Raw genomic sequence first — 26,643 nt, forward strand, 5'->3', positions numbered from 1 at the left:
GAGCTGTGTTTAAGAAACCAAGTTCATTATCCTTCATCTCAAGTACGGACTGAACAGGCATCTAAAGATAGAAGATTCGGAGGGTCCTGATTTGCAGATCTCCTCAAATCTCTTTATTGCGGAGCAGGGAGACAGTTGTCTCTTTTCAAACGTATCTTCTGTGGATCTCAAGTTCTCCAGATAAACCACTGCCCTGAATGGTCAGGATCTATGCTAAGTTAGCATCTTACTTCTTTCCAACTGCAAAAGACAAGGATTAGATGCTTTAATGTTTTGGTGTCTTAGGGGCTTTTACTGTCTTTATTGTTTAAAATGTTTTAAAGATTTTAATACTACGTTTCTGTGCATTGTCAGCCTCCCTGTTCTGACCTAGGCTTCCTGATACAGTAAAAAGCACACACTTAGTCCCCCAAACCCTCTTTTTATTTCAAAGGCTGTGAATTATGTTCATTCACAGCCCGTAATGAGTCCCAAATAGTTGTAAAGAGTCTTACACTTAAGACTTATATACCACTTCATAGTGCTTTCACAGCCCTCTCTAAGCCGTTTTTACAGAGACAGCCTCTTGCCTCCAACAATCTGGGTCCTCATTTGACCCACCTTGGAAGGATGGCAGGCTGAGTCAACCTTGAGCCTGGTGAGATTCGAACAGCCAAATTGCGGTCAGTAGAAGTAGCCTGCAGTATTGCATTCTAAACCCCTGCGCCACCTCGGCTCGCTAGAAATCAAATCTAAATAAATCAATGAATAAACCTGTTTCAGCCAAGGGTTGGGCTATTTTCTAGAAAGTCTCCACGCCTTCTGGCTACTTCCTTCTCTTTTTCTTCCTCCTCCCTGGGGTGGAAGCTGATTACATTCTTTGGATGAGAACATGAGCTGCCAGTTCCCAAATCAGCCACCCCAACCCCGAAGGCGGGGTTAGAGTGTGCACCAGCCTATCAGATGGCAAGATGGAGAGGCTGAGCAGGTACCCACCCCACCCTTTCTCCCTTTTAAATCTCTCCCTGCAGCTCAGGGATGTTTAGTCCAGAGCCAGCAAAACCCCCCTGGAAGAGAGGGGGGAAAAAAAACCCCAGCATGGCTGAGCTGCAATGTGTCCAGCTTTCAACGGAGAACGTTACCAGCACCGTCTACATCCTGGGCACTGAACTCTGCCTGGACATCCATGGGTAAGCATCCAGACATTCCCCTTACGCATCAACCTTTTGTTGATTTACAGAAGAAAAGGAGAACTTAAAAGATGCTTTCCGTTTCGCAGAAGATTTAGAGATTTGGCAGAGAGAGTAAAAAAATTGCGGCATACATGCCTCTACATTTCACAACGATTAACTGCCGAAGGATAAGGAACTTGGCTTCTTAAACACCAAGTTTAGAAGTCAAACAGTTTTAGAAGACACTAGAATAGATTTTGAGCAGACAGGAAGCAAAGGTGTTTGCTGTCTTCAATTAATGAAGAAAGCTTTTGTCCGTCCATCAGGGGGGATAAGATTTGGCTTAGACACCAAAGAAGGAGATGGTTCTCCAGAGTTTAACTCAATAGGTTTAATTTCAGCAAACAACTAACAAAATAACAGAGTTGGAAGGGACCTTGGAGGTCTTCTAGTCCAACCCCCTGCTCAAGCAGGAGGCCCTAAACCGTTTCAGAAAGGTAGCTGTCCAGTCTCTTCTTAAAAGCCTCCTGTGATGAAGCACCTACAACTTCCGAAGGCAAGAGGTTGCACTGATTAACTCTCATCACTGTTAAGAAGGTTCTCCTTAATGCCAGGTTGCTTCTCTCCTTGATTAGTTTCCATCCATCATTTCTCATTTTGTACTTGAGAGACCGCCTGCTGCCAATTACCTCCAATAGACTGATTAGATCCCACAGATTAGGCCTCCTCCGAATTCCATCCGCCGGCCAATGCCGACTGGCGACTACCCGGAGGAGAGCCTTCTCTGTGGCTGCTCCGACCCTCTGGAACGAACTCCCCGTGGAGATTCGAACCCTCACCACCCTCCAGGCCTTCCGCAAAGCCCTTAAAACCTGGCTGTTCTGGCAGGCCTGGGGCTAAGAGCTTCTGCCCCCCTCTTCTCGAATGGTATGGTTGTTGTGTGTTTTAAATTGTGTATTGCTTGTTTGTCTTTTATCCCCTGTTTGTACCTCCTTTCCCTTGACTGAGTTGTGAGCCGCCCTGAGTCCCCTTCGGGGAAAAGGGAGGCATATAAATGAAATAAATCCTAATCCTAATCCTAATTTTGCCTTCGGGTGCTTTGGAAAATAAATTGGCCTCTTCTTCTTTGGGGCAGCCCCTTAAATACTGGGATACTGCTATCCTGTCCCCCCTAGTCCTTCTTTTCTCTGGACTAGCCAAAAACCCAGTTCCTGCAGCCGTTCTTCCTATGTTTTTGAAAAACTATCGCCCACCCCTCAGATCGAGTGATAATAAGAAAGGTACTTGAGTGTGCGGAGATGGACATGGAGTTAAAGGATAGAGAAGAATCGGAATACTATAAAATTTGGAATATATGGTACAATTAGCTGGAAGATAGACATAAAGTTACTATATAAGAAATATGTAAGATTTATATCAAAAGGAGAGTAATGTATATATTTGTAAATACTGTTATAATTTAAATGAGCATAGAATACATAGAATAGCAATCTATATAATTGGAAACTATGTTAATATAAGTCACATTGATAAGGAAACACTCTAAAGAATGGAACTGTGTGTTGTTTTTAATGTTGAAATATGTTTAATAAAAAATTTTTTAAAAAAGAAAAACTATGACCCTTTCCTTTGGTCTCTCTCTACGCAGTCCTTCTCTGTCTTCAAAACAGAAGACAAAGAGCCATCCACTCCATGGAAGCATTTTTCTTAAAAGAAAAAGAAAAACTTTATAGAAACTTACCACTAACATTTCCCAACCCAAAAAGGAGGAGAACTTAGATTTGCAGTGATGGCTGGGAGCTCATTTTACAAAGGTTCTGATGGTGCTGAATTTCTAAAAATAGGGGTAAAAGACACCTACTTTGTCATAAAATATCCCTATGTCATTCAGTTACTTATCACAAACTCGGATGGGAATCATGGCAAAACTGATGAATATTTAAGTTCTTCCTCTTTCTATTACGTGATATATATATTTTTGAAGCTATCTGAGGTTACTGTAATTGTCAGGATTTATCAACACCTGTCAGGCTTACACTGGGCTTCTTAAGAAATTGTTGTGGTTGTCGCAGGGGTGAATGTGTGTGCGCATGCATGTGCTGAATAAACACTGGCTCCGATTAGACCATGACAGTGGGGCACACCTTGGAAATGACAACTGCACAACAGAATCAGAGGAGGGTGTGAGATCACCTGGGTGCAGGTGGAGGTGAAGGATCAGCCAATCTGTTGTCACCACAGGTGGGAATGCAGAGCAATCCTTGCCAAAACCACACACTTAAAAACACTTTCATTGTTGGGTGGGCTCAAAGACTCTATAACCACAAAACCCCTTAGGAATGTGATGGTCTTAAGGATGATCTGCAGGGACCAATAACCTCTCAAAGGCTCTTTTTAAAAAGAACTTTATAGTTCCTCCTTCTACCTTTGTTTTTTAACCATGCACCGTGAATAAAGACCTGGAGAACTGCTTTATTAAGCCAAAGAACTAAATTTGGATTAGACGGGAACTAAATGTGGAGAGAGAAGACAGACAAAGCAGGAAACAGACCATTTAAAAAGACAGCTAAATGCAGACGAAATGTGTTAATGATTGACACCCAATGTGTGCTTCTACACTGCCACGTTTTCACCTGTTCTGGTTGCAAGAGATAAATTATAGCCACAATTCCCAGGGGGAAATTGATTGGTCTTCCTTTGATGCTCAACACTTCCCCATCACAGTATCTTCACATCAAGAAGAATTGGTCCCAAAGGTGCTTTTTTCCAAAAAGGCAATTGGACTTTCTTATTTTCTTCGAAAACATTTTGCTCCTCATCCAAGAAGCTTTTAAGAGGGAAATGTTTTCGAAGAAGACAGGAAGAAAGTTCATTTGCTTTTTGGCAAAAGCACCTTCATGATAACCAACCGTGGGCCTGGATGATTGAGAATTTCCATAGACACCAGGAAGGATTCCCAGTTTAAAATAATTGCTAATTGTTGAATTGTTGGTGGAATTTTCCCGGGTCAGGTTAGCTTGGGGGAAAGGAACTTGGAAACACACTGTCAATTCTGCGTTCACTGCTTCAATGTGAAAGAAGTGGCTAAAAAGGAATTTTGGAAGTCAATTCTCCATTGCCAAATTCATTAGGGGTAGATTCCCAATTTCTGACAGGCTGGAATTAGCCAACGATAGAATTGGCTATGATATCTTAGAGGGCAGCTCCTTATTCCTTCAGTCGAAAAGTAATCTGGACATTAAGAGTCTGATCTCACCCACATTTATGCAGAGGTTTGGCAATGAACCAGCAGAACTCTTCCTGGGGCAGAAAGCAATTTACGGAGGCGTGGAGGATATAAAGGGATGCGGTGGCTCAGTGGCTAAGAGGCTGAGCTTGTCGATCAGAAAGGTCGGCAGTTCAGCAGTTTGAATCCCTAGCACCGCGTAACGGAGAGAGCTCCGGTGACTTGTCCCAGCTTGTGCCAACCTAGCAGTTCGAAAGCACGTAAAAAATGCAAGTAGAAAAATAGGGACCACCTTTGGTGGGAAGGTAACAGCGTTCTGTGCTCCTTTGGCATTTAATCATGCCGGCCACATGACCACAGAGATGTCTTCGGACAGCGCTGGCTCTTTGGCTTTGAAACGGAAATGTGAACCGCCCCCTAGAGTCAGGAATGACCAGCACATATGTGCGAGGGGAACCTTTACCTTTAGGGAGGAAACTGCATATCTTAAATCTCTTTTGTGACTTAAATGGGAACAGTTTTGCAACGAACGGCGTCTTTCCTTTTAGGGCAGCCCCGAAGACTGCGACCTCCTTCGAGATCTGGGCCTCCCAAGGCCTGAACATCTACAAAATCGAAAATCAGATGACAAAATCGAAGGCCTGCTGCCATGACTCAAAATGGCCGCTGGACAAGAGCGTGAAGTTCAGGGCCACCATGGATGCGCCAAGCAACCAAGTCAATGACGAAAAGGTGAGGAGAGGAACGTAGGCCAAAGATTGCTTCTCTGCTCCAACAGATCCTGGGATTTGTTCTTCAGACCTACAAATGGGATTTCCTGAAGGAAATCATCATAAATAAACCAGCGGAATGACTTCCTGGCAGACGTTGTGGGGGCATATTATAAATACCCAGATTTTTAATAAGAGATCGGGCAACCGTTTGTCTGAAAGGCTATAGGGCCGTGATGGCAAAGCTATGGCACATGTGCCACAGGGAGCACGCGGAGCCATTTCTGAAGACATGTGAGGCGTTGCCCTGTCAGCTGCAGCGCAGTTACGCATGCTGGCCAGCCGATTTTCAGCCTTGAATTTTGGCTGTTTTTCACCCTCCGGAAGCTCAGGAATGGACTTCCATTGCGCATTGGGCTCTTCTTCGCCCTCCGGAGGCTTCAGAGGGAAACCTTCTGAAGCCTCCGGAGGGAGAGAAACAACCCAACCGGCAGTCACAGAAGTCAATTCCCGAGCTTCCGGTTTACATGTTGGGCCGTTTTTCACCCTCCTCAGGCTCCTAGAAAGCCTCTGGAGGGTAAAAAACGGACCTATTGGGCCCATCTGAAGTTGGAAAAGGGGCTGTTTCTGGCCTCCGGAGGGCCACCAGGAGAGCGGGGGAGGCCGTTTTTGCCCTCCCCAGACTCCAAGAAAGCCGTGTATGCATGTATGGGCCAGCAGGGTGGTGGTGGTGGTGTCAAGAGTTCATGTGCAGGAGGCAGGGCGCGAGGGGGAATTAAATTATGGAGGTGGGAACACAAATGCGAGTGTGTGCAATAGTGCCCGTTTGTGTGTGCTTTTGGCACCCGAGGTGAAAAAAGGTTCACCATCACTGCTATAGGGGACTGGCTGGTTGGACTAGAAGACCTCCAAGGTCCCTTCCAACTCTGTTATTCCACAATAAGTCTGGTTTATGAAGTTCAGGTATTGAGGAAGTGCTTCAATCTGGCAATGGGAACCAGTGGAGAATTCTAACTAGGGAGACCAAAAAAAACCCCAAATTTATTTGGTAGGTTCTCAAACTCTCCTCCTTCAGAGGAGCCTCCTCAAGGTACAACGGAAGAATTGTTCTAAAAGCTGAGTGAGATAAAAATGCAGGGTAAGGTTTATTAGAGTCGTGGTTAGAAGGAAGCTAATTCTACTGACTGCCCACTGCCAGCAGTTCAATCCTCACCAGGCTCAAGGTTGACTCAGCCTTCCATCCTTTCCTTTCCAAGTCTCGGTAAAATGAGGACCCAGATTGTAGGGGACAATAGGCTGACTCTGTAAACGCTTGGAGAGTGTTGTAAAAACACTGTGAAGGAGTATATAAGTCTAAGTGCTAAGTGCTATTGCTGTTTATCCACCACGAAGAAATGTCCCAATTCAATGTTCCTTTGGGCACAGGTGCCCTGATAGATTATAAAGTTGAAAACAGAGGTGTGTTACAGAGGGGGGGGGGTTCAGGGGTGCCATCCCCAATATCCTTTGACTTACATTTACTGTTTGATGGTATATTGCAGATCAGAGTTTTGTACTATGAAGGTAAAGGCAATGTCCCCATCGCCAAAGCGATTCTGCATATTACCGGCATAGGTAAGCTGGCAGGGATGCAGAGGCCTGGCACCGCCAAAAAGGTGAATTGGGGGAGGGGGAGGTGTGTAACTCAGCACATCTGGATGGGTGAACCCTGCCCTGATCAGACTGGGGTCGAGCAGGGAAAAAGGCAAAAGCAGAGAACTAACCAACATGGCCTGAGATACACTTTTCTCACCGAAAAATGAGACTGGGGTGCAAGCAGATGCTTTCGATGGGCATCGTGAAAAGACTCTTTGTTTTAAAACATTCCTCTCCCCCCTCCTTTGTTTTCCTGCTGCAGAAATGTCCTTGGATGCTGATACAAACCGTTCGGGAACGGTGACGAAAGGAGGGAAACAAAAGGTTAGATTCAAATAAGATGTTCGGTTGGAGTAGAATGACAGGAATGAAAATATGTGCCACGTAAAGCGGAGAGGTTGGGAAACTGATGGCTTTGTGGGCTGTTTCTCCTGCTGGCAGGGGAGGAGGGGTTTGCTAACACATCTGTAGCACACCTGGCTGGGGTGGTGCTGTAATGAACTCGCTGGGTTAATTGCAATGATCTAAATGTAATGAATAAATACCTAATAAATGAGATTGTCGCTGGATTACTTGGAAAGCAGACCCTGCTTTTCACAAGGGCTCCCGAGATCTTAGATTTGTCTTCTGGCGGCTTCCGGAGAAGATGGTGGTTATTTTTCATAGCCTCCACAAAGAGGAGGAGGAGGAGGAGGAGGAGGAGGAGGAGGAGGAGGAGGAGGAGGAGGAGGAGGAGGAGGAGGAGGAGGAGGAACAGATCCGGGCTGGGGGAGAGGCAGAGCCGAAGAGGGAGCCCACCTTTGCTGATGTCCACCCTGACACGGCTTCCCATCCCTGCAGGACCAGTGGACGTGGGGGCCGGATGGAAAGGGCGCCATTCTCTTGGTGAACTGTGACCGAGACAACCCTAAAGACGAAAAGGAAGACAACAAGGACACCAAGCTGACGTCCAAGGAAGGTAGGAGGCAGCAGCCATTGTTAAGGGCCGTTTTTTTCTCATCCTCCGAAGCTTGGAGAGGTGTGGACTTCAACACCCACAATCTGTAAAAGACACAGTGCTGAAGTACAGATAGTCCTCAGCTGAAGACCGCTTGCATTTATGCTGGTCACAGAATGGGTGCTTGATGGCCCGTATAACACCCCAAAGTTATCCTAAATGGTCATGCTGTGCTCTCGTGACCGGACACATGAACAATTGTGTATAGCTGAGCTCATCAACCAAACTAAAGCCAGATTGTGTTTAATGAAAGTGTGAGGCCAGAAGTGAAGAGTTTCTGGCTCAATTGGAATTGAATGTTGTGGTCCACCAGCGGCCAGCAGATTCAGACAGTGTGGAGGTTGGGGAGGTACATAGGCCGGTCCTGGAGTCTGGGGAAGGCTCTGATGAGGGCTTCGTGTCAGAGGCAGGGGCATCTGACAATTATCAGCTGCCTTCAGAGACAGACATCAGTGAGGCAGAAGAACAGCTGGAGCCTGTTCCCAGTGTGCACATGCGCAGAGTTGCCAGATGAAGGGAACAGCTAAAGAACAGGGGTCGACTTGGGAGTAAGGCAGCAGGTGGACGATGAATGGCCCCTCCCAGAGGAAATAAAAGAGGAGCGAAAGGGGAGTGGAGTTTGCAGGAGGCAATTAGTTCTCTTAATTGGTTCGTGACTCTCCAAGACTCCTGGCCAAGTTCTGCAGATACCGGCCTGGCAGCTCTCCAAGCCAGATAAGGTCTGTGACTGTAAATCCTCCTTTGAGCAGAATTCACAGCAAATTAATAAAAGGGTTTTTTGTCGGGACAAGGAATTTGTTTCGTGTTCTTGGGAAGCCTCGGTCAGAACATTGAATTGGTTCTCCTTTTAGACCTGCAGGACATGTCCCTTATGATCCTGACAACTCAGGGACCTAATGAAGTTTTTGAAGACTACCAGCTGACTCTCCACATCTCGAAAGCTGATTGTGACAAAGTGGGAGTCTTCTACTCTAAAAGTAAGTGTTGAAGGCGAGAAGGCGGTTCGGCTTCAGGACCGAGGCTGAAGGCAGATGAAGCAAAGACCCAAAGGAGAATGTTTATCCTAGATCAGTGTTTCTCAACCTTGGCAACTTGAAGATGTCCGGACTTCAACTCCCAGCGAATGCTGGCTGGGGAATTCTGGGAGTTGAAGTCCGGACATCTTCAAGTTGCCAAGGTTGAGAAACACTGTCCTAGATTCTCCAAGCAAGCATGGTTGTTCAGTTACCCTTTTTATGCTACGCATGTAGAGAAAAACAAGGAAGGAGTGGTGCGATGGCCTAAAGGTGGCGCTCTCGCCTTACAATTAGGAGGCTGTTAGTTCGATCCTAGGTAGAGGCAGATATTTCTCCCTCTGGGCACAATGAGAATGTATCTGCTGAACAAAACTCCACATTGGTGACAGGAAGGGCATCTGGCCATTAAGACTCTGCTGGCTGCATTCAGTTGCCCAGACTCCACCCTTCAAGGGATTATGGGGTCGTTAAATGAAGATGATGATGATCTAGAGAGCACAAGGGAGTATTTTCGAGAGGATCAAACCAATACCTATTTTCCTTGTCCTGCACCAAAGAGGAGGTCCATAATTTTGTTATGACAGATCAAAAGTTTGACCAACTCTCTGGTCACCAATGATAGCCAACTACAAGTTCCTTTGGATCTCAAAGGGTTAATGTGCTTGGGTTTAATCATGCAGATTGCTTAAAACTGCCAGATCTGGATAAAGGTATGTATGTTTGCCTTCAAGAAACAAAGAAATGAATAAAACAAGATTGGGTTTTGATTCACAGACAGGAAGGAGAAGAAATATTACAAACACGTTCTAGGATCCGAAAAGATCTCCTACCACGTGAAACGGAAGCCTGGTCAAGTGGAGAGCGTTTTCTACGTGGAAGGGCTGAAATTTCCTGACGTTGACTTCTCGGGGCTTGTCACTTTCCACGCTTCACTCCTGGAGCCCGTCAAGAAGGTATTGGAGAACATCAAAGAGAACATGGGAAAGAGGGAGAAGGAAGCACCTTTCACAGGGAAATGGAGAAAGCATCTGAAATGCTTTTTCAATCGTCAACAAAGGACCTCTCTCTCTCTAGGGCCTTCTTCACTTCTTCATTTATCAGCTATTCACAGACCCCAAAAATCTTACAGGAATTCCATTTTATTACTGTAGAAAGTCTGATGAACAGAATCATGAAATCGTCAATTTACATTTCCTTTAGTAAAGAGGATCGGTGGGGATGCGGTGGCTCAGTGGATAAGTCGCTGAGCTTGTCGATCAGAAAGGTTGGCAGTTTGGCGGTTCGAATCCCCAGCGCCGCGTAACGGAGTGAGCTCCTGTTACATGTCCCAGCTTCTGCCAACCTAGCAGTTCGAAAGCAGGTAAAAAATGCAAGTAGAAAAATAGGAACCACCTTTGGTGGGAAGGGAACAGCGTTCCGTGCGCCTTTGGGGTTTAGTCATGTCGGCCACATGACCACGGAGACGTCTTCGGACAGCGCTGGCTCTTCGGCTTTGAAACAGAGATGATCACCGCCCTCTAGAGTCAGGGATGACTAGCATATAGGCGCCGAGGGGAACCTTTATCTTTAAAGAGGATCAACGTGGTATTATCTTGAGCTTCTTTTTTACCCCTTTTCCTTTCCTGGACTAAAGAGAATGTTGACCTCTCTGTTTTTTTACTCCAAGCTTAGCTCTCTACTCCTGAATCTTGTAACTTTTAAATGTGTAGATGCATCTTTCTGGAATTCAACCTTTTTCTTGGTCCTTGTCTCCGGTATTTTCCTGCTTCAGGAGGTCCTAGAAACTTCCATTTTCACGGATACTTTGGTCTTCCGGGTGGCTCCATGGATCATGACCCCAAACACCTTGCAGCCAGTTACGGTTTACGTCTGCAGGTAAGGACTCCGGGACCAACATACCAGTGGTGGGATTTAAAAGTTTAAAAGCGGTGGGCGTGGCTAGGCGGGGAGCACGTGACTGAGTGGGTGTGGCCAATGTGACATCACTCACGCCCACACCCACTCAGCCACCTGCCACGCCCACAAGAAAAGGTAGGAAATTTTAAAAGATTTTTCCCGGCCCTCCCTTTGCTAGTCGCCCCCGTTTCCCAACTTCTTCCCCATCACTTCCTCTTTGGTTGCTTACCTTCCGCGGCGGCTGGCCCATTCCAGAAGACTTGGACCTGCAAGACAATGGGATGCGCATGCGTGAAGAAGATGGCGGCAACGGCAGCTGCTTTTTCGCCAACTGGATTATTTTTCAGCGGCCTGTGGCCAGCCCCTTTGAGAGCCAGTATGCAAAGAGGCGGTGCAAGCGAGCAGTGATCGGATGGGCGGGGTGAGAAACTGGCGATAGGAGACCAGTTCGGGCGCATGGCCAGACGGCCATCACTACCGGTTCGCGGAACGGGCAAAAATTTCTGCCACCGGATGAACTGATGCCAACTGGCTGAATACTACCTCTGCAACATACATGTTTGAAGCTTTCTGTATCCCCACTATCAAGTTTGGCAAAGACCCAAGCCCTTATCTCTTCTCTATTTCTTTCTTTCAACATCTCCATCTATTCCTCTGAATATCCAGTGTCGAGGGTAATAAGGATTTTGTGGAACATATAAAGAAGCTTGCGACAAAAGCTGGATGCAAATTTATTATCAGCCCGGAAGAGGAAAATAGGGACGACCGATGGATCCAGGTAGGTCACAGCCAAGAGGACGTTTGGGGCAGGGGGTCTGTCAAACAAGATCCTGAAGCTACTGGAGAAGAAACGGGGGTAGTTCTTATCCTGTACATCTCCAGAAATAATGGGAGGTGCTTTTAACCAAGGCTAGGTGGCATCTCTCCTCTGAATGCATCCATCTATGTGGTAACATCAAAGATTCACCTGAAATTCTTATCCATATTCATGGATCCCAATTATTTGCACTCTGTTGCAATAAAAACTATGCCTGTAAAGAATATTTGTAGCTTATTATTATTATTACAATCAATGCTAGGAGGTTTGAGGTGCGCAGAGAGGAAGAGGAGAACTATGGGGTCCTTGGTGCTCTCTTGAGCTTGCTTCTTTTCTTGCAGGTCTTTCATTACCCAACTAGGTAACATCATCAGTGCTAGGAGGGAGTGGAGTATGCAGAGAGGAGGAGGAGGAAGTCTATGGGATACTTGGTGCTCTCTGAGCTTGCTCGTTTGGGTAATTAAATCTCTACAAGAAAACAAGAAAACTCAGAGAGCACCAAGGACCCCACAGTAGTCCTCCTCCTCCTCCTCCTCCACCTCCTCTCCACAAACCCCAAGCACTGATGATGTTCCCAAGTTAGGGTAATTAAATGTCTGCAAGAAAACAAGCAAGCTCAGAGAGCAGAGACACCTCCAAATGATGCCTAAAACATTTTTTAAAAAAAAAAATTTAGTAGACAAACCTGAATTGCTTTGCCTTGAGTTTTCAACAGATTAAAACCCAAATGTAAGTTTCTATGATCTGTAATCTATTGCACAACATAAAGAGGCGACACCTCTTAATTTTATATCAACTTTTCTGTCTATTTAGGACGAGATGGAGTTTGGCTACGTCCAGGCTCCCCACAAAACATTCCCAGTTGTCTTTGACTCCCCAAGGAACAGAGGCCTGAATTACTTCCCCTTTAAGGAGGTTTTGGTAAGTGGTTCCCACCCCCCACCCCCATGCTTTGATCTTGGCAGCTCTGCATTTTATTTTCAACGCTTACTTGCAAGAAAATGAAAATCCTGGTTGTCTCACATCTTGTTCACTTCATTAAAAGTAGGCTTGATACCATGTTTCCCTGGAAAATAAGACCTCCCTGGATAATGGGGCTGCCCTTGAAGAGTATTCGGAGACTTCAGCTTGTCCAGAATGCAGCCGCGCGAGTGATAGTGGGTGCACCTCGGTACACCCACGTTACACCTATCCTCCGCGAGCTGCACTGGCTGCCTATTGGGCTCCGGATGCACTTCAAGGTGCTAGTCGTTGCTTTTAAAGCCCTACATGGTATTGGACCTGGGTACTTGAGAAACCGCCTCCTGCCAATTACCTCCCTACGACCTATTAGATCCCACAGACTAGGCCTCCTCCGAATTCCATCTGCCAGCCAGTGTCGACTGGCAACTCCCCAGGGGAGGGCCTTCTCTGTGGCTGCTCCGGCCCTCTGGAACGATCTCCCCGTTGAGATCCGGACCCTCACCACCCTTCTGGCTTTCCGCAAAGCCACTAAGACCTGGTTGTTCCGGCAGGCCTGGGGCTGATGAGTTCCCAGCCCCACTTGAATGTTGCAAATGTTGTTGCATTTTAATTTGTTTGTTTTTATTTTCCTATTTGTATCCCCTTCCCCCTTTGGTTGTTAGCTCAGGGAATAGGGCGGCATTCAAATTGAATAAACTACAACTACTACAACTATAATAAGCCCAATCAGTCTTTTGAGCACATGCATTAAATTAAGCCCTCCCTCAATAATAAGCCCTCCCCTAAAATATTTAAATGCATGTGTAGCCAGTCCCCGTCGTTTCTGGGGGGGAGGGGGGAACATGCCTAACACGCCCCACTTGCACCTGCCATCCACGCCAAATGGCCTCGTGGAGGCCGCTCCCGCAAACCCTAGCTACTGCTCCGCTTCTCTTAGTGGCGGCCACAAAAAGAGCCACAGGCCCAGCTAAGGCTGGCAAGAGTGTGCTATAAACAGAGACAGAACTTCCGGCTCTCTCTGGATCAGCTGATCTGCGGGCTGCGGTTAAGGAGCCTCCTGCGCCTCAAAAATAATAAGACCTCCCTGAACATAAGGCCAAGTGCTTATTTCAGGGGTCAAAAGAAAATAAGACCTTGCCTTATTTTCGGGGAAACACGGTAGATCAGAAGGGATAGATCAAGTTTTATAAGCATTTTATGTCACTTGCCAGATTTTTTATCAAATGCAACTGACTCCCCAGTCAACACATACCTCGTATTCATATAGAACAGGGGTGTCAAACTCACATCGTCCCGTGACGTTATCTGTTGTGGCCTGCCAGTGGCCAGTAGAGCTGGCAGCAGATTCAGACAGTGAGGAGATTGGGGAGGAATATGGGCCAGTCCTGGAGTCTGGGGAAGGTTCGGATGAGGGCTCTGATTGTTATGGATGTGAAGGAGCTTCTCTCTGTCATTATTTGATATAATCTATATGGGTTTTCCAAATGTCCGTACTGTTAGGTAAGCTCCCCGTTGGGAGAGCGAGTGCGTTCAGCGAAGCGTTGTGAGAGTTGTGTTGGAGAACACACAAATCAGCATACAGAGACACTGCAGTTTAAATAGGCTTTGACTTTCGTGGAAATAGAGGTATCAGAGTCCATCAAACAATCCAAGTCATACACGGATAAGACAGTCAGTCATCAATGTCTTTCAGTTAAGGGATAATCCAAATAACATAGTCCAGTGTCATACAATCAGTCTGGTACTCAAAGTTTGTTAGCAGTTGCAAAACTTACAATAGCTCACGGCACTTTCTAACAGCCAGCTTCCAAAACACTCAGATCAGATCAGCCCAGCATCTAACAAACAGAGAGCTAACAATCATTCTGGCTCCCTCTTATGGCCGATTGAGGAAAACAGCAACCAATCACATTTTACAGTAGGCTTTAAAGAAACAGGTATAGAATTGTTACATGATTTATATATTGCCAACCCAACCGTTAGAATTATATTCCTAACACGTACCATGTAAGACCATCCCCAGACATCTGACTCTCTTTGTCAGTTGGATTCCCTGAATGGTCCCCTTGTCTTCCAGCAGAAACTGCAACAAGGGACTCTCTAAGGCCAACAAAGCTCTGTGAGATACGAGTCATATTCTCCTATCTCAGGTCTCTCACCTCTTCAATCTCCCACTAGGTGGAGTGATTAGGTGTTTCGCAGTTGTCAGGATCGTTAAAAGTTTCTATGCTTCCTGTTAATCAGCTAAATGATTAGCAAAAGGTTCTTTGAGTTCCTCTGATTGAGTAATCCAGAGTTTACACCAATGGTAACTACATTCCGTTTTCCCTTTCATAATAACCCAAGTGCATTTAATGAGGGGTTTTGGGGTTGTTGTTTTTTTTTGCAATTCTAAAAAGGGTTAGCTGTTTGTCAGAGTCAGAGAGGGGACCAAGGCCATCTGGTAGATATTTGCTGCCTCTGGAGCCTGGTATCAGTGAGGCAGAAGAACAACGGGCGCCTGTTCCCAGTGTGCGCATACACAGAGCTGCCAGAAGGCCAGAACAATTAAGAAAACAGGGTCGACTTGGGAGTAAGGCTTGGAGACGATTGTCTCCTCCCATAAGACATAAAAGAGGAGCGAGACGGACTGTCAGTGTTCCAAGTATCAGGTAGAATTAAATCAGAGTCCAAGGCAAAATGATCCTTAAAAGTTCCAATTTAATATTTCAGACATCTTGGCATTATGCTATGAAATCCCAATACTGGAAATTACATCAGAATCCCACCCAGTTAAAAGTTCATGAACTTGTCCCCACACCCATAATCCATCACATGGTCCAATCTTCTTCCACGCTAGCACCCACGCCCAGCAGTTTCCGGTCAGGTGCAAAGGTGCGGAGACAAAAGATGACCTTGAGCTTCCAGAAAGGAATTTTTTATTTTGAAAACAACACATTCTACCCCTTGCTATTCCCCAACCCCCTTAATGAGAATGTGGCAGGCCAAAGATTCTTAAAGGAACCGCTACAGGCCTGACACGGACGTGAGCATTTTGCAGGAAGCAATGAGTTCATCTGGTCGGTTCAAGCTTGGAAAAGTTTCATTTGACTCTCTGCTAAGTTTGGCCTTGCTCTGCATTTGGCCATTAAGTCTCTGGCAGCATTCCAAGGGAGTCCCATGACTATCTTAGCTGCATAGCAGTGATGGGCGTGCATGCTCGTTAGGGCTGCAACCCAGAAGAAGAGCTGCCCAGGGGATATGCGCATGCTGGGAAATAAATTTCTGGTTTCCGGCGCACACCAGCCAGCTAGTCTTCCGGTTACTGGCACACTTGCGTGTGTGACGATCACCTGGCTGGTGCACATGCCGAAGCCAAAAAACAGAAGACCAGCTCTTCCGGTTTTGGGCACTGCCACACGAGCGAAGGCCTGCTGATCGTCACGCATATGTGCCAGAAACCCCGCGGACGCCACGCGTGCCATGCAATGTGGTCCTCCGTGCCACTTTGGAGACGTGGTTCGCCATCATGGCTCTGTAGGAAAGTTTAATTTAGGGACTTCCCTGATTCAATCTCTCAGTAGGGATGAAAAAATGATGGAATAATGTCTGTTTGATTTGACGCAACTGTTCGTTTTCCCTCCCAAGGGTCCAGATTTTGGGTATGTAAAACGGGAACTATCCTCCCAGCGGTCTTCTAGTAGCCTGGACTCCTTTGGGAATCTCGAAGTCAGCCCGCCGGTGAATGTCAAAAGCAAGGAATATCTCCTTGGGCGTATCCTAATAGGATCCTCTTTTCCTAGGTAAGTGATGGCAGGAGGCCGTAAGGACATTCCCACATATCTGTGGTTTAAACTCAGAAGATCTCTAGGGGTTCCTCTTCCCGTATGGAAGTCCTGGAGAAGTTCGCCCTAGCATCCGCACAGAATTGTACATCTCTCCAAGTTAATGGTGTTCAGCCTTCAGCGCAAATGTCAGTGGGGATGCCCACGGGAAATGTGATTATTCTCCTAGCAAGACTCTTGTCCTTCTGGGTTCAGCTCCAAGTGGGGGAAAAAGACTCTGGAAACATGGAGGCTGCTTGGAAAGATGGTTTTAATGGTGGACAGGACCACATGGCTTGAGCTCCTGAATAGAAAAGGGAGACCACATGCTTCCATTGCCATGCAGGGGCAACTCTCTAGGCCCGGGATGGCGAACCTATGGCACGCGTGTCACAGGTGGCACGCGGAGCAATTTGTCAGGGCACGCGAGGCATTGCCCTGTCAGCTGGCCAGCGCGCATAAACGTCCTGGCAAGCTGAGTTCAGTCTTTTTTAAAGCCATTTTTCGCCCTCCCCAGGCTCTAGAGGCTTTATAGGAGCCTGGGGAGGGCGGAAACAGCCTCCCCTGACCCCCACCCCACCCCAAAGGCTTCAGGAACTTCCCTGAAGCCTCTGGAGGGCAAAAAACGACCCTAAGAGCAAACCGGAAGTCACTTCCGGGTTGCTTGTAGGGGCGATTTTAGCCCTCCGGAGCATTCAGGAGCCCTCAGGAGGCTTCCCTGAAGGCTCCGGAGGACAAAAAATAGCCCTACGAGCAAACCGGAAGTGACTTTGGGAGGGTCGTGGGTCAGAGAAACTCCTGAAGCCTCCGGGGGGTGGGGGGGCAATGCCTTGTGTGCCGACAAATAGCTCTGTCTGCCATCCAGGTCCTATTTGATTGTTGCTTGTATAACAGGGTGAGAGGCAAGTACCTTGGTCCATATACCAAACGGATGGCCCATTGGGATCCCCATACGTACCTTAAGTGCAGCTAGAACCAGAAAATAACATTTAACAGAGCACCGTCCTTACACAAAATGGTTCGGTTGAGATCTGCATAAGTGGGACCGATTGAGGTAGATTGCAAGGGTGACACCGAAATATAATTTTATCATATTTTATCTATATCTTCCAGTTTCATTTTAGACTATATTTTCTTCCAATTCTATTTTAAATCGTATTTTATTCCTATTTCATTTTAAATTGTATTTTATCCAATTCCATTTTAAATTGCTTTTATCAAATTTTAGTAATAATTTGTTTCTGGAACTTTGCACTTCCATATGACCCCAAGGGCTAATCAATAAAGGACTCAACGTCAATGACTTAGGGCGGCGTGTAATCGATCCATTTTGGTGCATTAACAAATCATGGTTTAACACATCATGAGAATTCGGATCACATCTTTTTTTTTTTTTAGGAATGCCCCAATGTCCCAACTGGTCAAGGATTTCCTCCACAGCCAAGTTGTACAATCTCCCATTGAACTCTACACGGATTGGCTCCTTGTGGGACACGTAGATGAATTCCTCAGCTTCGTACCTGCCCCAGACCGGAAGGTATGGATCCATAGTCTTCTTTCAAACTTGAGCTTTAAGCGACCAGTTTGCGTAATTAGTGAATATGTCAAGGCGGCTTTGGAGGCTGGTGTACAGCTGCAGGGAGAATTGTTTGACGTTCTGCATTTCCACCCAGGGGTGAAGTTCCTAAGTCTTCTATAAAGTGTCCCACTAGACCAGGGGTCAGCAACCTTAAACACTCAAAGACCCACAAAGTTCCTAACCGGAAGCCCCCGGTTCAATTTTGGAGCACGACCGGAAGTCCAGTTCCCCCACCATAGAGTCTCCTCCTAGCGCAGCATCCTTTTTCCTCTACCTGTCATAACTGAAAGCCGACCGGCGACAGGGAGCTGCAGCAGAGGGATGAAAGACCCACATGCGGCTCCAGAGCCGCAGGTTGCTCACCTCTGCACTAGACCCTTGGATGAAATACGGTTGCATTTACAGTATTCACTACCAGGAGACGTTTTGTTTATGGGAAACCCTAGTCCAAGGGTCCCAACCCCTAATCCTTGAACTGGTTCCGGGCTGCGGCATGCCAGAAATCAGGCCGCGGGAATAAGCAAAGCCCCATTGATGGGATGTAGGCAGCACACGAAACCACGCCCACTCTGGTATGCGGAAATCCTTCTCTCCAGGGAACCGGTCCTTGGTGACCAAAAGCTGCCCTACTCCCTCAAAGTAATTGGCCTAACCAAATCTTTCAACGTCCCATTCTTAAGAGCCTGGAGGTATATAAGATCTATAAATCAACCCACATTCCTTTATGGAGGTTCTCAGTCATCCAGGTCATGGTTGTCTCAAAGGTGCTTTTTCAAAAGGCAACTGGACTAAATGCAATAGCATTTAGACTTATATACCGCTTCACAGTGGTTTGCAGTCCCCTCTAAGCAGTTTACAGAGTCGGCCTATTGCCCCCAACAAACTGGGTCCTCACTTTACCCACCTCGGAAGGATGGAAGGGCTGAGTCCACCCTGAGCCAGTGAGAATCGAACTGCTGGCAGTTGGCAGAATTTGCCTGCAGTACTGCATTCTAACCACTGCACCACCACAGCTCTTAGAACCGAAGATCGAACTGAGAACGGCTGATAGAATGGAAGCAGCTTCTGGGATGAGAAGCGAAATGTCCTCAAGGAAAAATAAAGTCTGTTTTGCTACCAAAGGAATAACAAGAGTCGGAAGGGACTTTGGAGGTCTTCTAGTCCAACCCCAAGGAGGGATATTGACAAGGACCAGTCCTAAGGTTTGAGCAGGTGACTGTTTTCAAGGTGGATCTCTGATCCAGCTGTTAATCTCTAGGGTTTGCAGAGACCAAGAACTGGAACCAATTAAACATCAGGACTCTACTACGGAATACCTCTTCCCTAACAACCTTGACATGAGAAAAAGCTGAAATAACTTGCCATCCTTCTCCTTCACACCTGTACGATGGACCGAGAAACCTATTATGGTGGTTCAAAGTGTCCTTTCAGCAGTTTCTGGCTGGCTGCCCTGCGTGAAGCTTCTCCTAAGCTGCTAAATTCTTATTTTTAGTCTGCTAGTCTTCTTTCTGTCCTATCTGCCTTACTCCCTTTCTTACGCCCATTCCAGGGTTTCCGCATGCTGCTGGCCAGCCCAAACGCCTGCTATAAACTGTTGGAAAAGAAGGAAAAGGAAGGCTACGGGAAAGCCAAAATGCCTGACGGTCAGTTGATCTTCTTCCTCCTGTGTAGGACATCTGAACTGAAACTAAAGAAAACTGGGACCAGAGGTGGTATTCAGCCAGTTCTGTCCGGTTCTGGTAGTGGAAATTTTGAGTAGTTCGAAGAACTGGCAACTACCACCTCTGGCTGGCCATGCCCCATTTATTCTCTGCCTACCAAGTCCCAGCTGATCAGAGTCCCAGCTGATCACCTGGGTGTTCTTCTGTTACCCTGCAAAGGAGAACAATATCCTTTCCCCAGGAGTGGGGAAGGAATGGCGATTTTACAGCATCCTTCCCCTGGAGTGGGGTGGAAAAGGATATTTTGGAGTTTCCTTCCCCTGGAGTGGGGAGGGAATGGAGATTTTGTAGCATCCTTTCCCTGGAGTGGAGAGGGAATGGAGTTTTTACAGTATCCTTCTCCTGGAGTGGAGTGGAAAAGGAGATTTTGCAGTATCCTTCCCCTGGAGTGGAGTGGAAAAGGAGATTTTGCAGTATCCTTCCCCTGGAGTGGAAAAGGAGATTTTGCAGTATCCTTCCCCTGGAGTGGAGTGGAAAAGGAGATTTTGGAGTTTCCTTCCCCTGGAGTGGTGAGGGAATAGAGATTTTGCAGTATCCTTCCTCTGGAGTGGGGAGGGAATGGGGATTTTGCAGTATCCTTCTTCTGGAGTGGAGTGGAAAAGGAGATTTTGCAGTATCCTTCCCCTGGAGTGGAGTGGAAAAGGAGATTTTGCAGTATCCTTTCCCTGGAGTGGGAAGGGAATGGAGATTTTACAGTATCCTTCCCCTGAAGTGGGGAAGGAATGGGGATTTTGCAGTGTCCTTCCCCTGGGGTGGGGAGGGAATGGGGATTTTGCAGTTTCCTTCCCCTGCCACGCCCACCAAGCCACACCCACCAAGCCACACCATGCCCAACAGAATAGTAAAAATGTTTGAATCACACTGCTCCTGGAAAGTTCAATTTTTCCAAAGGGTGCTTCATTTTCTGAAAAGGATGAGGTCAACTGTTGGGCTCTGTTACATTAACGTGAGTTGTGTTTCTCCCTTCCAACATGTCCCCCCCACTGGGAACAAGCAAGGACTCTGAACTGTTGCAATAAACAGCTTCCTCTATTATAGAATAATTACAATATTCCTTCTCACCAAGCACTGGGCTTCTAACTGGAGATTAAAAGTCACATGCACACCAATAACCAAATCATTTTCCTTTTTCCAAATAGGAATTGAATCTACAGGAAGTGGTCGGCAGCCCCGTCCCATATCAGAAATCATTGCCGACAAATTCTTAAGAGAGTGGAATGGACACTGCCAAGTAAGATCCAAATCTATTCCACTATGAGATCTGGAAACCGAGTGATCCAACGAAGAGGATGAAGGGATTATTTCTTGTTTTGTTCAGATACTGAAGGCTTTACCCAGTCAGTAAAACATTTAAGCATGGGCCATACATGAGGTGTTCTGATCGAGGTTTTCCAAGAGCATGAAGCAAACTCCTTGTCCCGACAAAAAACCCTTTTGTTAATTTGCTGTGAATTCTTCTCATTCACACCCAGCAAAGTCTTTCAAGGGAGGATTTACAGTCACAGACCTTATCTGGCTTGGAGAGCTTCCAGGTCGATATCTGCAGAACTTGGCAAGGAATCTCGGAGTCACAAACCAATGAAGCGAACTAATTGTCTCCTGCAAGCTCCACTCCCCTTTCGCTCCTCTTTTATTTCCTCTGGGAGGGGGCCATTCCCCATCCACCGATGGCCTTACTCCCAAGCCGACCCCTGTTCTTTAGTTGTTTCCCTTCGTCTGGCAACACTGGGAACAGGCTCCAGCTGTTCTTCCGCCTCACTGATGTCTGACTCTGAAGGCAGCTGATAACTGGCAGGCGGCTCTGCCCCCACCCTCTGCCTCCGACACAGAGCCCTCATCAGAGCCTTCCCCAGACTCCAGGACTGGCCCATCTTCCTCCCCAACCTCCTCACTGTCCGAATCTGATCATGATCCCCTTTTGCGACCTTCTGACAAGCTAAGTCAATGGGGAAGCCAGATTCCTTTTAACAACTGTATAACAACCACAGTGATTTACTTAGCAAACGTGGGAAGAAAAATGTTAAAGTGGAGCGAAGCTTACTTAATAAATTTCTCACTTAGCCACATACGTTTCGGGCTCAATTGTGGGCATAAGTCGAGGACTGCCTGCAGGGAAGTTATGGTTTTACCGGCAGTCAGTTTGTAGGCACTGAAATATTAACATTTTAAAATATTTAATATTTTAAGTATTTTAAATATTAAAATGTTAAGTGTGGCCTCTCCCTACTCCTCTTTATTCACTGAAGCTTCTTACTTCCCTTTTCAGAGGTGTATTGATTGGAACAAAGACATCCTTAAAGGGGAGCTGGGCCTGGAAGAGGAAGACATCATCGAGATACCTCAGCTGTTCCATCCTTATCTCAGGTTGCCTTTGTCTCCTATTACTCGAGTGGTCCAGGCTTCCGCTGAGGCTTATTTCCCAGACATGGTAAGACTCCCACCCCAAATATTTTTTGAAAAGAACCAGCCAAGATGTCACCCACCAGTCAAAGGTTTAGCTTAATTCAACTTCGGTTGAAGAAGCAGAGGGCATCTTTAGCAATAGCAATAGCAGTTAGACTCATATACCGCTTCATAGGGCTTTCAGCCCTCTCTAAGCGGTTTACAGAGTCAGCATATTGCCCCCAACAACAATCCGGGTCCTCATTTTACCCACCTCGGAAGGATGGAAGGCTGAGTCAACCATGAGCCGGTGAGATTTGAACAGCCGAACTGCAGTCAGCTGAAGTAGCCTGTAGTGCTGCATTTAACCACTGCGCCACCTCGGCTGGTCAGCCGGCAGCCAGATTTGAGCTCCTGATTGCCATCCCTTCTCCAGGCAAGGGTGGTGTGGGATGACAGGAAACGCAATACGCAATTTTGATGTGTTGGTTAGATTCACATATCACAAGAAACTCTCTTAAAGGACAGCGGTCCCAACTGTTTGGGGATTGCCACCCCGGCTGTGGGGGAAGAGGGGAACTGGGCTGCGTCGAGTGGCAGGCCAGCGCACACGCAACCCTTCAGCAAGGCATGGGCTAGCACACACATGTACAGCTGAACCTGTGTGTTCTCCCAACTTTCTCTTGCTTTACTACACATCCACCACATGTGGCAATAGGTACCTGTTGCCTTGAACATGGTATGAGATGGCGCACATGTGCAGCTCAACTTGCGTGTCAAGCTGGCATGCATGCAAGTGCCCACTGGCCTATCACTCATGCAAGTTGTGCGAATACGTGCACATGCTCTCCAGCCAGCCACTTGTGTGGCCCAAATTATGAGTAGGCCACGGCCCAGTACGGTGTGCGGCCCCAGGGTTTGTTTGGCTCAAAATATTGGGTGAATCCAGAGCTGTGTCTTCTACAGCATCCTTCTGAACAGCTCTAACATGAAGCTACACAATCCAGATGGATACCGTATTTTTCGGAGTATAAGACGCTCCAAAATATAAGACACACCTAGCTTTTGGGGGAGGAAAACAAGGGGGGGGAATCTGCCTCCCAGCAATTTGCCTTCTTGCAGCAAACAGACGATATACACTGTTTGTGGTGTTACATTTCAGACTATACTTGTACAGATGCTGTTAAAAATTGATGAGGCTTTCTGGAAGTATACATTATTCCCTCCAATTTAAAAGAAAATACAATAGCACTGGGCCTCTTCAGATCAAGCATATATAGTTTAAAAAGCTTCTTCATTTTGTTGTCTAGAACAATAATAAAGCAATCTTTAAAAAATAAGTCTAATAATTTGGACATTTTATAGGCATTTATACCGTTTTCCCAAAAATAAGACCTCCCCGAAAATATTGCAATACAGCAGCAACCATGAGGTGACCACGCTTGCTGCCTTCTGCACCTCAAAAATAATAAGGCCAAGCGCTTATTTCGAGGGGCAAAAGAAAATAAGACCCTGTCTTATTTTCAGGGAAACATGGTTACTGACTTACCTCCTTGCTGCAAACAGCAAACAGCCTGTTTCAGTTTAGCCTGATTAGAAGAAAAAATCTGCCTCTGGCTCCCAGCAATTTGCCTCCTTGCAGCAAACACCCGGTTTCACTTACAATTTCAGTACGCCTCCCTATGAGCAGCTGTTTCAGGCTGCAGGGAGTGTCATAGCCTATTGCTACCTTCGCAAGCCACATTTCACCCGTTTGCTACAAGGAGGTAAATTGCTGGGAGGCAGAGACCTCAGTGAATAAGACACACCCAAATTTTTACCCTCCTTTAGGGGGGGAAAATGCATGTTATACTCTGAAAAATACGGTAATTAAGACTTAATTAGTTGTCCCTAGTAAAGAACTTTTGACTTTAAAAGTAGATGGAGAAGTAGACTGTTAAAACGTTATGGGTTTCCTTCTCATTGCATTTCACTAGGGTCCAAAATCATGAAAACTGATTGCAATCTAACCTATTAGACCGCTGCTTATCTCCCTTCTGCAGGTAAATATGATTGTCCTGGGGAAACACCTGGGCATCCCAAAGCCGTTTGGACCCATCATCGACGGCCAATGCTGCTTGGAGAAAGAGGTCCGCCGTCTCCTGGAGCCCTTAGGCTTGTCCTGCAATTTCGTTGACGACTACGGAACTTACTACCTCCAACATGGCGATGTTCATTGTGGCACAAATGTCCGTCGGAAGCCCTTTTCCTTCCAGTGGTGGAACATGAGGCCTTGAGGGCCTCATCACGCCTTCTGTTTTCCACCCGAAGATGATGACGAGACAGGCCTTGTGTGTCTTCTCCCGCACTTCCTCAGGAAATCCAGTAACTCTCCCAAGAATTCCTGGGTGATTCCTCTTTGGGTTATTACGAAGATGCTTGCAAGCTTCTCTTTTGATTTAGACTTCCTCTAAAGAATATCTAAGAAGGCTTTCCTCATTTCTAAGTGTATCAGGTCTGCCAAAATGTTGTTAGTTGTGTTCCCCAATCACCCAAAAGAACAGAGGGCAGCTAAGTTCAAGGAGGGGTGTCAAAACTCACGGGCCACGAAGCACCACATGCTGGCCACGCCCACCCCCGGGTTAGCAAAGGGGAAAAGTTGATACTTCCCGTGACGACAACATGATGATGGGAGTTTGACACCCTTTCTCTAATCCTTCTCCTTATCCACACACAACAATCCAAAACCTAGTTCTAGAGGTCCAATGAAACATTTCATAACCCTCATTCAGGGGTTGGAGCTACAAAGGTCCTAACCAGAAGCCCCCCGTTCAATTCTGGAGCCGACCGGAAGTCCGGTTCCCCCACCATAGAGCTTCCTTCTAGTGCGGCGTCCTTTTTCCTCCACTTCTCCTAACCGCAAGCCCTATCAATTGTGGAGCTGACCGGAAAACCTGCCTCTTGGCATAGGGTCTCCTATTGGAACACTCTGCTTCCCCCCTGCCCCTAACCGGAAGTTCCTCTCAAAACTGTGGTGCCGACTGGCGTCAGGGAGCCACAGCAGAGGGATGAAAGAGCCACATGCAGCTCCAGACCCCTGCCCTAGCTGGTTCATGGTCCTTCCAAGAATGTTATTTCTGTCACTTCACCAAACCTGACCAGCTCCGATTTAGTCAAGTAGATAAGTAGCCAGGTCAGATTGTCACAAATCAAGAAACCCCCAAAACACACCCTAAAGGTAGACCCTCCAACAGAGGTAGAACGTTTTCCAAAAAAACAAGTTTGTCCAGTCTTGAACCTGGGATGACGGAGTTGAAGAACAATAATTGTTGACCCAAAAGTACTGGCCCCAGATGCCTTGCGAAGGCCGGCATCCCTTCCAAGGGTACAGCTCAAAATAGTGATAACGAGGAGCAATTAATCCACATTTTGGTGTCGTGTTGATTCCTATCATTTTCAAATCACTTGATTTGCAAAGAGGCATTATTGGGGCGGGGAGGTTGTGATTATTGTGAGGTCCATATTTCTTTGTGTGCTTATTTTTGAATGGAATGCGTGCTGCTGCTGAATTACTTGATGTGTTAAAAACAAAACTCGCAGAAGCTTTTCTCACGAATCTACCAATGGTTCGAATAAACTGTGAAGAACTTTTAAGCCTTCTGTTCCATTTTTTTTAAATCCATGCGCCCGTTATATGGTCATAAAAGGCAGAATGAGAGGTGAGGGTAGTCCTCTACTTACAACAGTCCGCTTAGAGACCATTCAAAAGTTACAACGGCATGAGGAAAAAAGTGACAGGACCATTTTTTCAGGGTTACGGCCTTTGCAGCCCTCCCCGTGATGATCATGTGATCTGAATTCAGAAGATTGGCAACTGGTTCATATTTATGACCGTTTCTGTGTCCCAAAGCGATCCCATTTTGCGACCTCATGACAAGCAAAGTCAATGGGGAAGGCAGATTTACTTAACAACCATGTTACTAACTTATCAACTGCAGAGATTCACTTAAGAGCCGTGGCAAGAAAAGCTGTAAAATGGGGCAAAACTCACTTAGTGGATGTCTCACCTAGCAATGGAACATTTGGGGTCCATTGTGGTCGTAACTTGAGGACTACCTGTACATAGCAAGGAAGGATTCAAAAATAATCAGAGCAAGGAGCTATTATTGTCAATGCCCCTACATGGAAAATATGGAGACCCTCCCAAGAGTTTTGGACTTCTGATTCCTAAGGTACAGGAAGGTCCGTGATCGGGTCCTTTTCACCAATCGTTCTCTGTTGACTTCAACCATCTCCAACATCTCCATCCAACCTCCTTGATGACCCTACTCTCTCTTTCTGTGTCTTGGAGAGGCCACCTATGTGGGGAGCACTAGAATATCAGCAGATGTTCTCCAGAGCTTAACCCAACCCCAAAATATCTCAGTAAAAGTGCTCTGGGGCTGCCAAGCAAGCAGTAGCCCATTCTCCAAAAAGTGGGGCCTTGTAACGGCAGGCTGCCTTCAATCTTCTCCTTTGGGGGTTCACAGTTTGACTCAGATGATGGTTTGTCTCTTCCAGGCAAAGAATAAGTATTAAAAAAAACAACTCAAAAGTCTTACATTTCTACAGCTCGCTCCTTGGCCATTTCTGTTCCAACAGAAGATCCCTTTCCTTGGGATTAAGCTTTCCTCAATCCTCAGTTTCCTAAAACTCTAAATCAATGGTTCTCAACCTTCCCAATGCCGCGACTCTTTAACACAGTTCCTCATGTTGTGGTGACCTCAAA

At 46.5% G+C, this 26,643-nt stretch overlaps 1 protein-coding gene across 1 annotated transcript; it reads left to right on the forward strand.

Annotated features, from left to right (window-relative positions):
- The first annotated feature begins 884 nt into the window (after positions 1–884).
- Positions 885–24,735, forward strand: LOC116518553 (protein-arginine deiminase type-1-like). The gene is made up of 16 exons (XM_032232043.1): positions 885–1,169; positions 4,926–5,109; positions 6,629–6,701; positions 6,985–7,046; positions 7,563–7,680; positions 8,571–8,696; positions 9,510–9,688; positions 10,507–10,610; positions 11,298–11,409; positions 12,262–12,369; positions 16,039–16,193; positions 17,613–17,751; positions 19,343–19,436; positions 20,654–20,745; positions 21,781–21,942; positions 23,939–24,735. The coding sequence occupies exons 1-16, from the start codon at positions 1,018–1,020 to the stop codon at positions 24,170–24,172; spliced, it is 2,094 nt and encodes a 697-aa protein (XP_032087934.1). The 5' UTR covers positions 885–1,017; the 3' UTR covers positions 24,173–24,735.
- The last annotated feature ends 1,908 nt before the right edge of the window (positions 24,736–26,643 follow it).

This window comes from Thamnophis elegans, chromosome 15, assembly GCF_009769535.1.
Source record: "Thamnophis elegans isolate rThaEle1 chromosome 15, rThaEle1.pri, whole genome shotgun sequence".
Lineage (NCBI taxonomy): Eukaryota > Metazoa > Chordata > Lepidosauria > Squamata > Colubridae > Thamnophis > Thamnophis elegans.

What these genes read in the sequence shown, in the direction of transcription:
- LOC116518553 (XM_032232043.1), top strand. Translation starts at nt 1,018, where the DNA reads ATGTTTAGTCCAGAGCCAGCAAAACCCCCCTGGAAGAGAGGGGGGAAA. An exon ending in TCTGCATATTACCGGCATAG is followed by an intron (nt 6,702 to 6,984) that starts GTAAGCTGGCAG and finishes TTCCTGCTGCAG; the next exon opens with AAATGTCCTTGGATGCTGAT. An exon ending in AGTGGAATGGACACTGCCAA is followed by an intron (nt 20,746 to 21,780) that starts GTAAGATCCAAA and finishes TTCCCTTTTCAG; the next exon opens with AGGTGTATTGATTGGAACAA.